Consider the following 13,049-nt stretch of genomic DNA (forward strand, 5'->3'; position numbering starts at 1 on the left):
GTATAGACAAATACTAATTCCATGTGATTAGTGTTATAATGGCAGAATGTAAAAGTGGTATTGGTGCTGCCAGGATGTCAGAGAAGGCTTCATGGCAGAGATGATGAGTTAGCTAATCTTAGTGGAAGGATAGGGGTTTGCAGATGGAGACGTGAGGAATAGGATATTCTAAATATAAGAAGGTATTTATAGGCATGAGAAGAAGCCTGAGAGAACCTGCTTTGTTTGGGCATGGCAAGGAGCTCAATATGGTATAATAAATAGTAGTGGAACCAATGAAAGTTACATTAAAAACAGTATATGAAAATAATAGTGAAATATTTTCATCTTTGTTCCAGATCTTAAAGTCTTAAGTTGAAGAAAATGATAAAATGTTAGTGTTTTGGGATATTATTTAAAAAACATCTTTTTCTTTTTCCTTATTTCTTTTTGTCTACATATTTCAGCAACTCAAGTGCCAGTGGCTTAAAACTGGGCAGTTTTTTTTGAGTTCTGTGACGTACAACTTAGCATGGGATCCTCAAGGTATTTAGCAATTATATTTAAATTATTTAAATTAAATATTTATTTTAAATGTAGGATAATAATGTGATATAGTCTCCCATAATAAGAAAATGATCAATATATTATATTTTCTTTTTGTTGACGAATATAATTTTTCCTTCTTGGTATACAGTGCTTTGTGCAATGCTTAATTTACTACTCTGTTTTTTCCCCTACCTTTGAGTGTTTTATTTCAAGAAACAGTTATGGTTTGTTTCCTAGTTAATGTGTGCTGCCCTTTACTCTTGTTGTATTTGCTGAGAAACACCATTGGAAATAAAACAGAGACCAAAAAAACTTCACCTCATTTTATCATTTGTATCTGGAAATTACTATCTTTAATTTTGAAAAATTAGGAACCTCTAATGATAATAGCTGTTGTCCCTTTTTATATTCACAATTAATAAGGATTATTTTTATATTTCATGTATAAAACCACATTTTATTAATTTGTAGTTATGCCTTATATCTCGAAGACATTTTATGTGGTATATATCAGAGTTTTGGGGACTTTGTTATTCTATTAATACATTTGTTGTTAGTTTTTTTGACTGCTTGATAATAATAGCTCTTTGCCAGTAAGCTTTACTTTGTTATTCTCAAATGTTCCTTAAGAACTACTCTTTGTTGTCCAGAAGATTCTTTTTTTTCTTATAAGGGACTTTAAAAAAGTAGATATATACCAAGTGTTTTTCATTGGCGATATTGCTTACTTTTCACATAATAGTAATAGTTTACAGATCTAAACAGAAGCCCATGTGCATGCGTTTCCCTATATAATATTTGCATATTCATCATAACATTCTTTAATTTTCAGATAATAGATTGTTGACAGCAACTGATTCTATTCAGTTGTGGGCTCCTCCAGGAGATGATATTCTGGAAGAGGAGGAAGAAATTGATAATACAATTCCTCCTGTTTTAAATGATTGGAAGTGTGTCTGGCAGTGCAAGTTAGTGTCTATTTCTATTGTTATATTCATTAATTAAAAGCAAATGCTTCCTAAAATATGTTTCCTTTCACAAAGATCTTTATTTTTTGATGGTACCATTGCATTGAGATACCTAGAAAGTAGATTTTTTCTAACCAAAACCCATATAATAGCATTCTTTAATTTGTGCTACAGTCAATCATTTAAAAAAAAGGATGAAAGTATTTTCATAGTTATAGCCCCAGGACAGGAGTTGACAGGGTTGATACAAAGGAATTACTCATTAATAGATTGAGGTAAGGATGGGGAGGGGGAAGATGTGAAAGTTGCCAGCCACTCTTTCAAGTGGAAGATGTACTATTAACAGTCATTTAGATTATGTGACGAAGACTAGTCAGGGATGATGATAAGCTCAGCTTTTAACATGTTATATTTAGGATGTTGGTGGGACATGTAGGTGGAGATACACTGTATTCATGTTACTTACATTCTTCTTTTCCCAAAGTGAATGTTGGATTAGTTTTAATTAATTTATATTTTTATGGAGGTGAAATATTTTATTTATATTTTTAGGGAAGCAAAAAACAGTCTTATTCTGAGGATTCTGACTTTGATGTTACAAAAATCTCATCTTGACCATTTTTATATACAGTACACCAGATTTTAAAAGGGCTAATTGCCTCTTTCTTTTTTAGAACCTCAGTATCTGTACATTTGATGGAATGGTCTCCTGATGGTGAATATTTTGCTACTGCTGGAAAGGTAAAGGATCAAACAAAAACATACGAAAGAAACAAATGAAAGAATTAAAAATGTTCCTTATTTATTTTTATTTTCAGTTTTCTCATCTGTAAAACTGGGATAATCCTCCTTGGCAAAGCTGGCCTGAAGAATAAAAGTGGTGTTTGTAAAAGACCTGGTATTTTGCTCACAGGTTGTAGGCACTTGGGAAATAATGGCTATTCTTATTACTCTTATTTGACCTTGGCTTATTTGCATTTTTAAAAACTAAGTTTTGTGTTTAAAAATAGCATCTGTACATAACTTAAAAAGTAAAATAATACTGGATTCACAATGAAAAGATGTACTCCTTGCCTCATTATTCCAATGCTAATTCCTGTGTCCAGGAGGCAATTATTTGTCAAGTTGAGTATTTTGATATTTCCTTCCATGTCCTTGAATAACTTGCAGGTGCTCCCATTTCTTGATTCTGTCTGCCCAGCCCCCCCGAGTTATATGTATTATTTTTTGCCTTCCCACTGTAGAAGCTGAGGCTTTAGCTTGATAAAGGGGAGGGGTTGATATCTCCAACATCATCTTCACATCTAATACATACACATATTCATTTCTCTTGCTCCTATCTTCCTGATGTAGGTATCTCATGATTTTGGGTAAATCAGAAGTTATTGTTTATGTTATTAAGATTGTACAGAATATTCTTAATAGTAATTACTTTGGGGATAATACTTTGTTTTATGGTTTGCTTTTTTTTTCTGTATACCTAATTCATCCTTAGAACTGCTTTGACTCTTTTCTCAGTATAATCCCACATAGGAGGTATTCTGGGAACATGAGTTCTCTTTGCTCTCATTCAGCTTAATTGCTCTACCAGTCTAAAATAGCAGAGCTACCATTTTCGGATTTTCTTTTACCAATTTGGGAAATTCTCTTTGCCTCTCTCCTTTGTTAAATTTTCTGTTTCTTAGCATCATTTATCTTCCTTTTTTCTTGTTTTGATGGAGATGTCCCCCAATAGGTTCCTGAAGAAAGGTAAATAGGAATAAACATTTTTCAGGCCTTACATGTCTGAAAGATTTTTTTCTTATGCTTGATTTTCTCGGGCATAGAATTGGGTTGAAAAATCACTGACCTTTGATATTATATCTCAATAAACTTTTTTATTGGTATATATATGGGATACATGTGATATTTTGATACATGCATAATGTGTAATGATGGTCAAATTAGAGTATTTAGGATATCCATCACCTCAAACGTTTATCTCTTTTTGTGTTGGCAACATTTCAAATCTTCTAGTTAATTGAAATATACAATATATTATTGTTAACCATAGCCACCCTACTGTACTATTGAACACTAGAACTTATTCCATCTAACTGTGTATTTGTACCAATTAACCAACTTCTCTTCATCTCCTTCTTTAGCTCCCACATAAGATTGAGAAAATATGGTATTTTTTCTTTCTATGCTTGTCTTATTTCACGTAACTTAATGACTTCTAGTTCCATTTATGTTACTACAAGTTATAGGATTTCGTCCTTTGTACAGCCAAATAGTATTCCACTGTGTATATTTACCACATTTCATTTATCCCTTCATTTACTGATGGGCATGTAGGTTGATTCTATATCTAGGCTATTGTGAATAGTGTTGCAGTAAACATGGGAGTGTAGCTATCCCTTTGATACACTGATTTCCTTTTTTTTTGGATAAATACCCACTAGTGGGATTGATGAACTCTATGGTAGTTCTAGTTTTGTTTTTTTGAGAAAACTCCATACTGTTTTCCATAACCACTGGCACCTGAGCAAGCTGCCTGTAGGCCCAAGGACTGGTCCTCATGGACCTGTCGCTGCTGGCGTCCATGTATGCTGCCTGGGAGCCCAAGGGCCTGCATGCCTGGCCTGCCTCTGCCACCACAGGTGCCTCAGAACTGGCCTGTCTGGTGTCCCTGTCTGCAGCAAAGCCTCACCACAGCCTCTGCTACCAACCACAGCCTAAGCCAATGAGTAACTCACAGCCACCACTGACACTGACTACACCTGAAGAAATTGTATGAAGACTACTCTCCTGCACTCACCCAGAATCAAAGCCAAAACACACTGTCCAACTAACACTATGACATTTGGGGGACCTGTTAAATCTGAAACTCATGTCTTTCAATTCTGAGAGATTATATTATTTCTTTCGTGTTCTTTCTTTCTCTCTCTGGATCTTTTCTTATTCAGATATGGATACCTTTACACTAACTCTCTATTTTACTATTTTCCCCCATTACTGTTGTCCACTTATTCATCTTTTTCTTGGAATTTCTGGGGGACTTTTCAGATGTAACTTCAAAGTAATTTTTTTCTGCTATTAAATTTTTAATTTTTAAGGAGATTTTAAAACTCTCTGATTTTTTTAAATTACAAAATATTTCATAAATTAAAAAAGTATATATAAAACATGTTATATAAGATATAATAAACAATTAAACAAATACACATGTACCCTACTCCTCAACTTGAGACAAAGAACATAAAACAAATGGGTCCTTTATCTTTCTCCATGCATCTCCTTCCTCCCCTCCCACCCCAGTCAACCAGAATCCTGATTTTCATGTTTATTATTTTATTTTAAAAAGTTTCACTCATCTAAATTCCCAAATAAGGTAATATTTAGTTTTGGGCTAGCGTGCAATGGCACAATCACGGCTCATTGCAGCATCGACCTCCTGGGCTTAGGCAGTCCTCCTACCTCAGCTGGGACTACAGGTGTATACCATCACATCTGGCTAGTGTTTTTTTTTTTTTTTTTGTAGAAATACAAAAGGTTTCATTATGTTGCCCAGGCTGGTCTCTTTTCCCTTTATTTATGATGCCTTAAATTAAAAAAATTTTTCTTCAAACATGAACAGGAAGGTACTGAACTCCTATATACCCATCACTTAGCTTCAGCAGTTATCACTCAGCCAATCTTGTTGCATCTGTACTACTCCTCCCCCAGTTGGATTATTTAGGCTTGTGTCACTGATGTCATTCGTCTGTAAATATTTCAGTATCTACTTTTGAAGTATAAAGATTTTACAGAAATATCCACAATATACAGTGGGTTAATTGTAGTTTGAATCTTGTTTAGGAAAATTTCTTACTGTGATGCTATAAAAGTATTCTTTTTTATTTTCTCCTAAAATCTTTACATTTTAATCTCTTATAATTAAGTCCCTAATCCAAATGAAAGTTTTCTCAATAACATTTACTGAATAGTTCATTCTTTTTCCATTGATCTGCCATGCCATTTCTGACATGTATTAAATAATGCTGCAGCAGATGTCTTGTACATGTCTGTTAGGCTCTTGTGTGGATTTCTCTTGGGTATATACATAGGAATAGAACTGCTGGGTTATATGTTATATGTGTGTTTTAATTTCAGTAGATGATACCAATCTGTTTTCCAAAGTTGATATACTAATTTACACTCTAATAGTATACAATAGTTCCTGTTGCTCCTAGCCAGTGCTGATATGGTCTGACTTTTAAACTTTTGTAAATTTGGTAGATGTCAAGTGCCACCTCCTTGTAGTTTTTTTGGTTTTTTGTTTTTTTAGAGGCAGAGTCTCACTCTGTCACCCAGGCTGGAGTACATCGGCCGATCATAGCTCACTGTAACCTTGAACTCCTGGGCTCAAGCGATCCTCCTGCCTCAGCCTCCTGAGTAGCTGGTACTACAGGCATGCACCACCATGGCTGGCTAAGTTTTATCTATTTTTTTTGGTAGAGTTGGGATCTCCTTATGTTGCCCAAGCTGGTTTTGAACTCCTGGCCTCAAGTGATCCTCCTGTTTTGGACTCCCTAAGTGTTGGGATTACAGGTGTGAGCCACTGCGCCTAGCCTCCTTGTAGTTTTAAAGTGCATTTCCCTGATTATTAATGAGGCTAAATACCTTTTCATTTATTTATTGGGTATTTGGATGACTGATTTAAAAGAAAGTAACTGGGCAAGTTCCTTGCCTGTTTTTAAAATAGTTTTTGGTCTTTTGTTGATTTGTAGGAGTTCTTTATTATGGGTATGAGCTTTTTGTCAGTTACATGTTTTGCAAAGATCTTCTCCCACTCCATTAGTTGCTCATTCATTCTCTTAATGGTATCTTTTGATGAGAGAAGTTTGATTTTAATGTCAAACAAATCAGTGTTTTTCTGAGTCCTATTTAAAAAGTTTTTCATACTGTGACATTCTGAGGATTTTCTTATGTTACATAATCTTCTAGACCAGAGTTGCTTTAAGTTTTTTTGTGCTGTGAATTCCTTTGCAAATCTAGTGAAGTCCTATAATAACTTTTCTCATAGTATGATGTTTTAAAATGCATAAAATAAAATACGCAGCATTACAAAAGAAATTATTGAAATACAGCTTCAAGATATTAAAAAAATACATTTGTGATAGAGACATTATGTACTTTTAAATTAACGCATTCGGTAATAAAAATTGCACTTAAAATATGGGCAGTTTTAATTGTGTTTAGCTATTGTATGTGGAATTAAAACTTGAGTATCTCACTTTCTAAGGTGAGGATAGGCTTTCCAAGAACAACAAAATTCACTGAAGGCTTTTTGGGTTGATCTCTAGTTGCAGAAACGTTAAACTTTACTGTTTTATTGCTCAGCAGTTAGTTGGCACAGAGGTGGTTGCTTAATGGTTGCATGAACAATATAGACAGGAAGACTGCAATCATGTGCAGTTTAGTAGCAGTTCCAGTAACTAACAATTTCAAAGTAGAAATGAGTGTAAGAAATACTTTGAAATATGCAATAACTGTCATGTGATATGAAAACATCTTTGATTCTGTTAGAGACAAAATCATACGTACTGCCAGTACTACTTTGGTTTGTTTTTTTCAATTAGCATTTATGAAAATAGAGAAGTAATTGTTTTTTCCCATTGAAGTTCATGGTGCCTTTGGGTCTTAGTTTTCTTGGTTTCTTCAGAAGCAGACCCTGAGATAAGGATTCAAGTGTAAGTAATTAATATGGGGAATGATCACACGAAATATACTGGATTGGAGGTAGGGAAGTGAAGGCACTTAATAACCTTTATTAAGTGTATTAAGAAGCTTGAATCTCTGGGTCCTCTGGGAACCCGTGTTCCTCACTCGCATCATGTTCCTTACACATGTTCTTCACACACATCAGTTGAAGGCAGGTGAGGGCCAGGCATCAGTTCTCAGCACTCATAACCAGCTCCTAGAAAACCTCAGTCAAAAAGATGTAGATGCTTGCAGTTGAAACTGGCACACCAAAATGCTAAGGCATGATGGCATACAAATGATGTGTCAAAAGTATCTTTTATATCTTGAAGTCTATCCACAGGACCTTTGGGTCAGAGGACCTCAGGCCAAGAGCCTCTGGTCTAGAATATGGACATTTTATGTTTTATCTTTCACATTTAGGTGTAAAATCTATGTGAAGTGATGTTTAGGTGTGATTTGAAGAAGGTCAAGTTTTATTTTTTCCTTGTGAATATCTGGTTGTCTTGAACAATTTATTGGAAAAAATCTTCCCTTCTTCATTGTTCCACATTACCACTTTTGTCATAAAATAAAATGTCCATATTTCTGTAGGTCCGTTTCTAGACTCTTTTGTTCATTGGTCTTTCCTTGTATGAGTCCCACCTGACTTAATTGCTATAGCTTTAAATTAAGTCTTGATATCTGGTAGGGCAAGTCCTCCCCTCTTGTTTTTCTTTTTTAAGATCGTCTTATCTATTCTTGGCCCTTTGCATTTCTATATAAATTTTAAAATAAATGATAATTTTTACAAAGCAAACAGAAAACCTCTTATGATTCTGATTGGTATTACATTGACTGTATGGGTCAGTTTGGGGAGAATTGACATCTTTACTATATTTAGTCTTCCCATTTATGAACATGATGTATTCCTTCATTTATTGTACACCTTTTTTTTCTCAGTAATGTTTTATAATTTTCTCTGTGAAGATCCTAAATATCTTTTGGGATTAATTCCTAGATATTTGATGTTTTTGATACCGTTACAAATGGAATCATTATGTAAATTTTTTAAAAATAATTGTTACTGGTATATAGAAATGCAGTTTTTGTATATTGGCTTTATGCCCAGCACCCTTACTAAACTCATTAATTCTAATAATTCCTCTGTAGATCATTTTGGATTTTATATGTACACAATTATATCATCTATGAATAATGAAAGCTGTAGTTCATCTTTTGTAACTCTCCCATGTTTTATATTTTTCCTTTTTTTTTTTTTTTAACCGCAGTGTCTAGGACCTCTAGTAGAGTGCTGAATAAACGTGGTGACAACAGGTCTATCTTTTTCTTGTTCCCAGTCTCAAAGGGATACCCTTCACTGTGTCATCATAAATATAATGTTTACTGTTGATGTTTGTGGTAGATACTTTTTTTTTCAGATAAAGAAACTTTCCTTCTATTTGTTGTTTGCTAGATTGTTTTTCTAAACCACAAACGATATAGAATTTTAGGAAGCATTTTTTCTGCATCTAATGAGACAATTTTTATCTTTTTTTTGGAGACAGAATCTCTCTCTGTCACCCAGGCTGGAGTCCAGTGGCACAATCTCAGCTCACTGCAATCTCAGCTTCCCAGGTTCAAGTATTTCTCCCATTTCAGCCTCCCAAGTAGCTGGGACTACAGGCACCCATCACCATGCCGGCTAATTTTTGTATTTTTGGTAGAGATGAAGTTTCACCATTTTGGCCAGGCTGGTCTCGAACTCCTGACCTCAGATGATCCACCCGCCTCGGCCTCCCATAGTGCTGAGATTACAGGCGTGAGCTACTGTGCCCAGCCATCTTTTTAATCTTTTAATAAGATGAAATACATGGACTGATTTTGTAAACCTTGTATTCCTGGAACAATCCCAACTTCATTATAATGTATTATCCTTGCTGGATTTGATTTGCTGATCTTTTAAGATTTATGTGTTAGAGTGAGATTCGGCCAATAATTTTCCCGTTTTCATAATGTACTTGACAGATTTTTATGTTGATGTTATGCTGGCCTTATAAATGGGTTGGAAAGCTCTCTTTCGTGAAGAGTTTATGTAAGATTGATATAGTTTTATTCTTAAGTATTTGCTGGTGAAGCCATCTGGATCAGGAATTTTCTTTGTGGGATTCAGTTTTTTAAATTATTCAGATTTTCTTTTTCTTTTGTATGTCAGTTTTGGTAAGTTGTATTTACCTATGATTTTTCAGTTTTATTTAGATTTTCAAATTTATTGGCACAAAATTGTGTAAAACACCTTATCTTTTAATATCTGTAATACATGTACAGTGATTTCTTCTTCAGTTTTGATATTATTTATGCCTTCCCTCTTTCTTCATTCATCTCACCAAGAGTTTATCAATTTTATAGGTCTTTTTACTGCCCTAAAAGTCCTCTGTGCTCTGCCTATTTTTAACTCTGGCTACCTCTGCTTGGTTGTTAGTGTTGTCTTTTCTACTTTTAAATGTTGGAGTGCCCAGGGCTCTTCTAGTCTTAAGGTTTCTGATGCTATTTAAATACCATTTTTGTATGCTGATGACATTCAACTTTGTATTTTTTGCCTGTACCTCTTCCCTGATCTCTACTTCGCCAACCCCTCAATCTACTCCCTGATGGCTCACCTTTAGAATATATCCACAATCTGCTTACTTCTTTACCACCTCCACTCTTATAATCTGGTTGAAGCCACCATTATTTATCACTGGTATTATTGTATTAAATTTTTAATTGGTTTCCCAATTTTTGCTGCACTTCTGTACAATCTATATTCAAACCAGCAGGTGGAATGATTTTTAAAAATTTTTTTTGAGACAGAGTCTCACTTTGTTGCCTAGGCTGGAGTGCAGTGGCGTAGTCTCAGCTCACTGCAACCTCTGCCTCCTGGGTTCAAACAATTCTTGTGCCTCAGCCTCCCAAGTGACTGGGATTACAAGCGTGTGCCACCACACCTGGCTAATTTTTGTATTTTTAGTAGAGACAGAGTTTCGTCATGATGGCCAGGCTGGTCTCGACCTCCTGGCTCCAAGTGATCTGCCCACCTTGGTCTCCCAAAGTGCTGGGATTATGTGTGTGAGCCACCGTTCCTGGCCTGGAGTGATCTTTTTAAAATGTTGTCAGGGCCGGGCGCGGTGGCTCACACTTGTAATCCCAGCACTTTGGGAGGCCGAGGCGGGTGGATCACGAGGTCAGAAAATCGAGACCATGGTGAAACCCCGTCTCTACTAAAAATACAAAAAATTAGCCGGGCGTGGTGGCAGGCGCCTGTAGTCCCAGCTACTCGGAGAGGCTGAGGCAGGAGAATGGGGTGAACCCGGGAGGTGGAGCTTGCAGTGAGCCGAGATTGCGCCACTGCACTCCAGCCTGGGCGACAGAGCAAGACTCCGTCTCAAAAAAAAAAAAAAATGTTGTCAGATCTTGTCACTCTTCTTTTGTACAAAACTGTCAAAAGCTTTTCCATTTCATTTACCAAAAGCCCAAGTCTTCGTGATGGTTTAGCATGCTCCATGCTTACCAGGACTCTCGTCACTGCTTCAACCTTATCTCCTGCTAACTCTCACCCCTGCACACTCCACTCCAGCTAGTTTGCCTCATTGTTGTTAAACTAGATTTTAAAAATAAAACACTGAAATTTTGATAAGCCAGTTCGATAATCTACAAATAATAAAACATACTTAGTATTTCTGGATAGAAATGTAGAGACACGTGAAGAATTTTCTGTAATGTCTTGAGAAGCGTGGGTATCTCATGAAGGGTACACTTATCAGAATCACAGGAAAAACAGTTTGAGAAATAATATAATTCATGTCTTTTTTTCCTTTTTTATTTTACGTAATTCATGTCTTGATCTCTAAAGCTAGGCAGTCACCTTTAAAACTTTGGATCTTTAAAAACAAATACCCCATTACTCCTAAAATTTGACTGAAAAAACTCACAGATTTGTCTTTTTTTTGTTACTCATATTTCTTATGATTACCACATGTTAATAAGTGATTAATAAAGCCAATCATTCCTTTGACTTAACAAGTCCATAATAGGTCAACCTATGGATGATTTAATATAGGACCAGTTCGGCGTATCAGAGAGCTGCTGGAGAGTCATACTGGAATCCAGCTTTGTGATATTCCCAATTAGTCATTGCTGATGTCAGCTTAGATATTGTACACACTGTGCATCATTTGGAGCATGTTTTCCTATTGCCTCCTTTTAAATATCATTAATGGCACTATGATCATGGACAGATATTGTATACACTTAAGTTTTCCTTGACTCATGTACAGTTAACCCTTGAACAACATGGCAGTTAGGTGATCCAACCCCCTGCACAGTCAAAAATCCCTGTCTAACTTTTGAGTCTCCAGAAACCTAACTACTAATAGTCTACTATTGACTGGAAGCTTTTCCAGTAAAATAAATAATAACACATTTTGTGTGTTACATGTATTATATACTCTACTCTTTTTTTTTAAACCCTGCATGTGGCATCCAATATATACTATACTCTTTTAAGGAAAAGAAGAAAAATGTTACTAAGAAAACCATAAGGAAGAGAAAATAAATTAACCATTCATTAAGTGGATGTAGATGATCATAAGGTCTTCATCCTCATCATTTTCACATTTAGTAGGTGAGAGAGGAGGAAGAAGAGGAGGGGTTGGTCTTGCTGTCTTGGGTGGCAGAGGCAGAAGAAAATTCATATGTAAGTGGACCTGTGCAGTTCAAACCCATGTTGTTCAAGGGCCAACTGTACTTTAATATAATTATTGTCTGATTTTTTTTATCATATAACTGGGCAAAGAAAATGCATTTTAGAATTCTAGCAATCTGCACTTGTAAGACACATGAAAATCTTTTATAGTTGTATTCGTATCATAATGGACTTATATATGTAAAATTGATAGTGCATTTTGGACAAAAAATTGATTTGAAATTATATCTGAAATTAACAACCTTCATTCACAGGTTTAGCAGATATTCTTTTGAACACCACCATATACCCTGAACTGTTGTGTGTGCTGGCAGTCTTATGATGAAGATGACAGACAAGGCTTTTGTTCTTATAGGACTTAATTTCTGGTGAGGAAAGACAGAAAAAAAACATCAAGTATTAACAAGTGCTATCCAGAAAATTAAGACAGGATGATATAGTAGTGTGATTGGGTGTCTATTAGAGTGAGTGATCTTTAGAGAAAGCTTTGCTGAGGAGATACCTTTAAACCGAGAATTGAATACTACAAAGGAGACAACTGTGAAGTTCAGGGGAAAGAGTGTTTTTGGCCAAGGGAACAAACACCAAGTGCAAATGCTCTGAAATAGGAATTAGCAGGGCTTGTTAAAGAACAACAGAAAGCTGGAGTGTAGTGGTTAGACCAAAGTTTGAGATGCATCTGAGTTAAGATATCAGATAGGATAAGACAGTCAGGAGTTCTCTGGCAATTTGAATTCTTTAGCCAAAGGTGGTGATTAAAGTTATGGGTCTGGATGAAATTAACTAGGGAGAAAGTACGTATTAGAGAAGAGAATGGGACTCAGGATCAAATCCCAGGATCCTCAAACATTAAGAAATGATGGGGAGAGGGGAAATACCTACAAAGGATGCTGGGAAGGAGTAACCACTGAAATAAAATGAAAACCAGGAGAATGTGACATTAGAGAAGCCAAGAAAAAAGGTTCAAGGAGGGAATGTCAGTTAATTTTGTCAAAAGACCTAGAACACATGGGAGAACAGTTTGAACATCTGTAGACAGTACAGGCCTAACTGTACATAAATTAAAGCAAAGAAACTTTTGTGGAATCACAAAGTTTTAATGATCT

At 35.5% G+C, this 13,049-nt stretch overlaps 1 protein-coding gene across 4 annotated transcripts in view; it reads left to right on the forward strand.

Annotated features, from left to right (window-relative positions):
• DMXL2 (Dmx like 2) overlaps positions 1-13,049 on the forward strand; it is a 171,024-nt gene that overhangs the window by 60,610 nt on the left and 97,365 nt on the right. For all 4 annotated transcript variants that reach the window (XM_004088236.3, XM_030814091.1, XM_003266928.4 and 1 more), the window contains exons 4-6: positions 447-525; positions 1,361-1,496; positions 2,171-2,237. In XM_004088236.3, the coding sequence (XP_004088284.1) occupies positions 447-525; positions 1,361-1,496; positions 2,171-2,237 (282 nt within the window). The remainder of the gene's footprint in view (positions 1-446; positions 526-1,360; positions 1,497-2,170; positions 2,238-13,049) is intronic.

This window comes from Nomascus leucogenys, chromosome 6 (assembly GCF_006542625.1).
Source record: "Nomascus leucogenys isolate Asia chromosome 6, Asia_NLE_v1, whole genome shotgun sequence".
NCBI lineage: Eukaryota > Metazoa > Chordata > Mammalia > Primates > Hylobatidae > Nomascus > Nomascus leucogenys.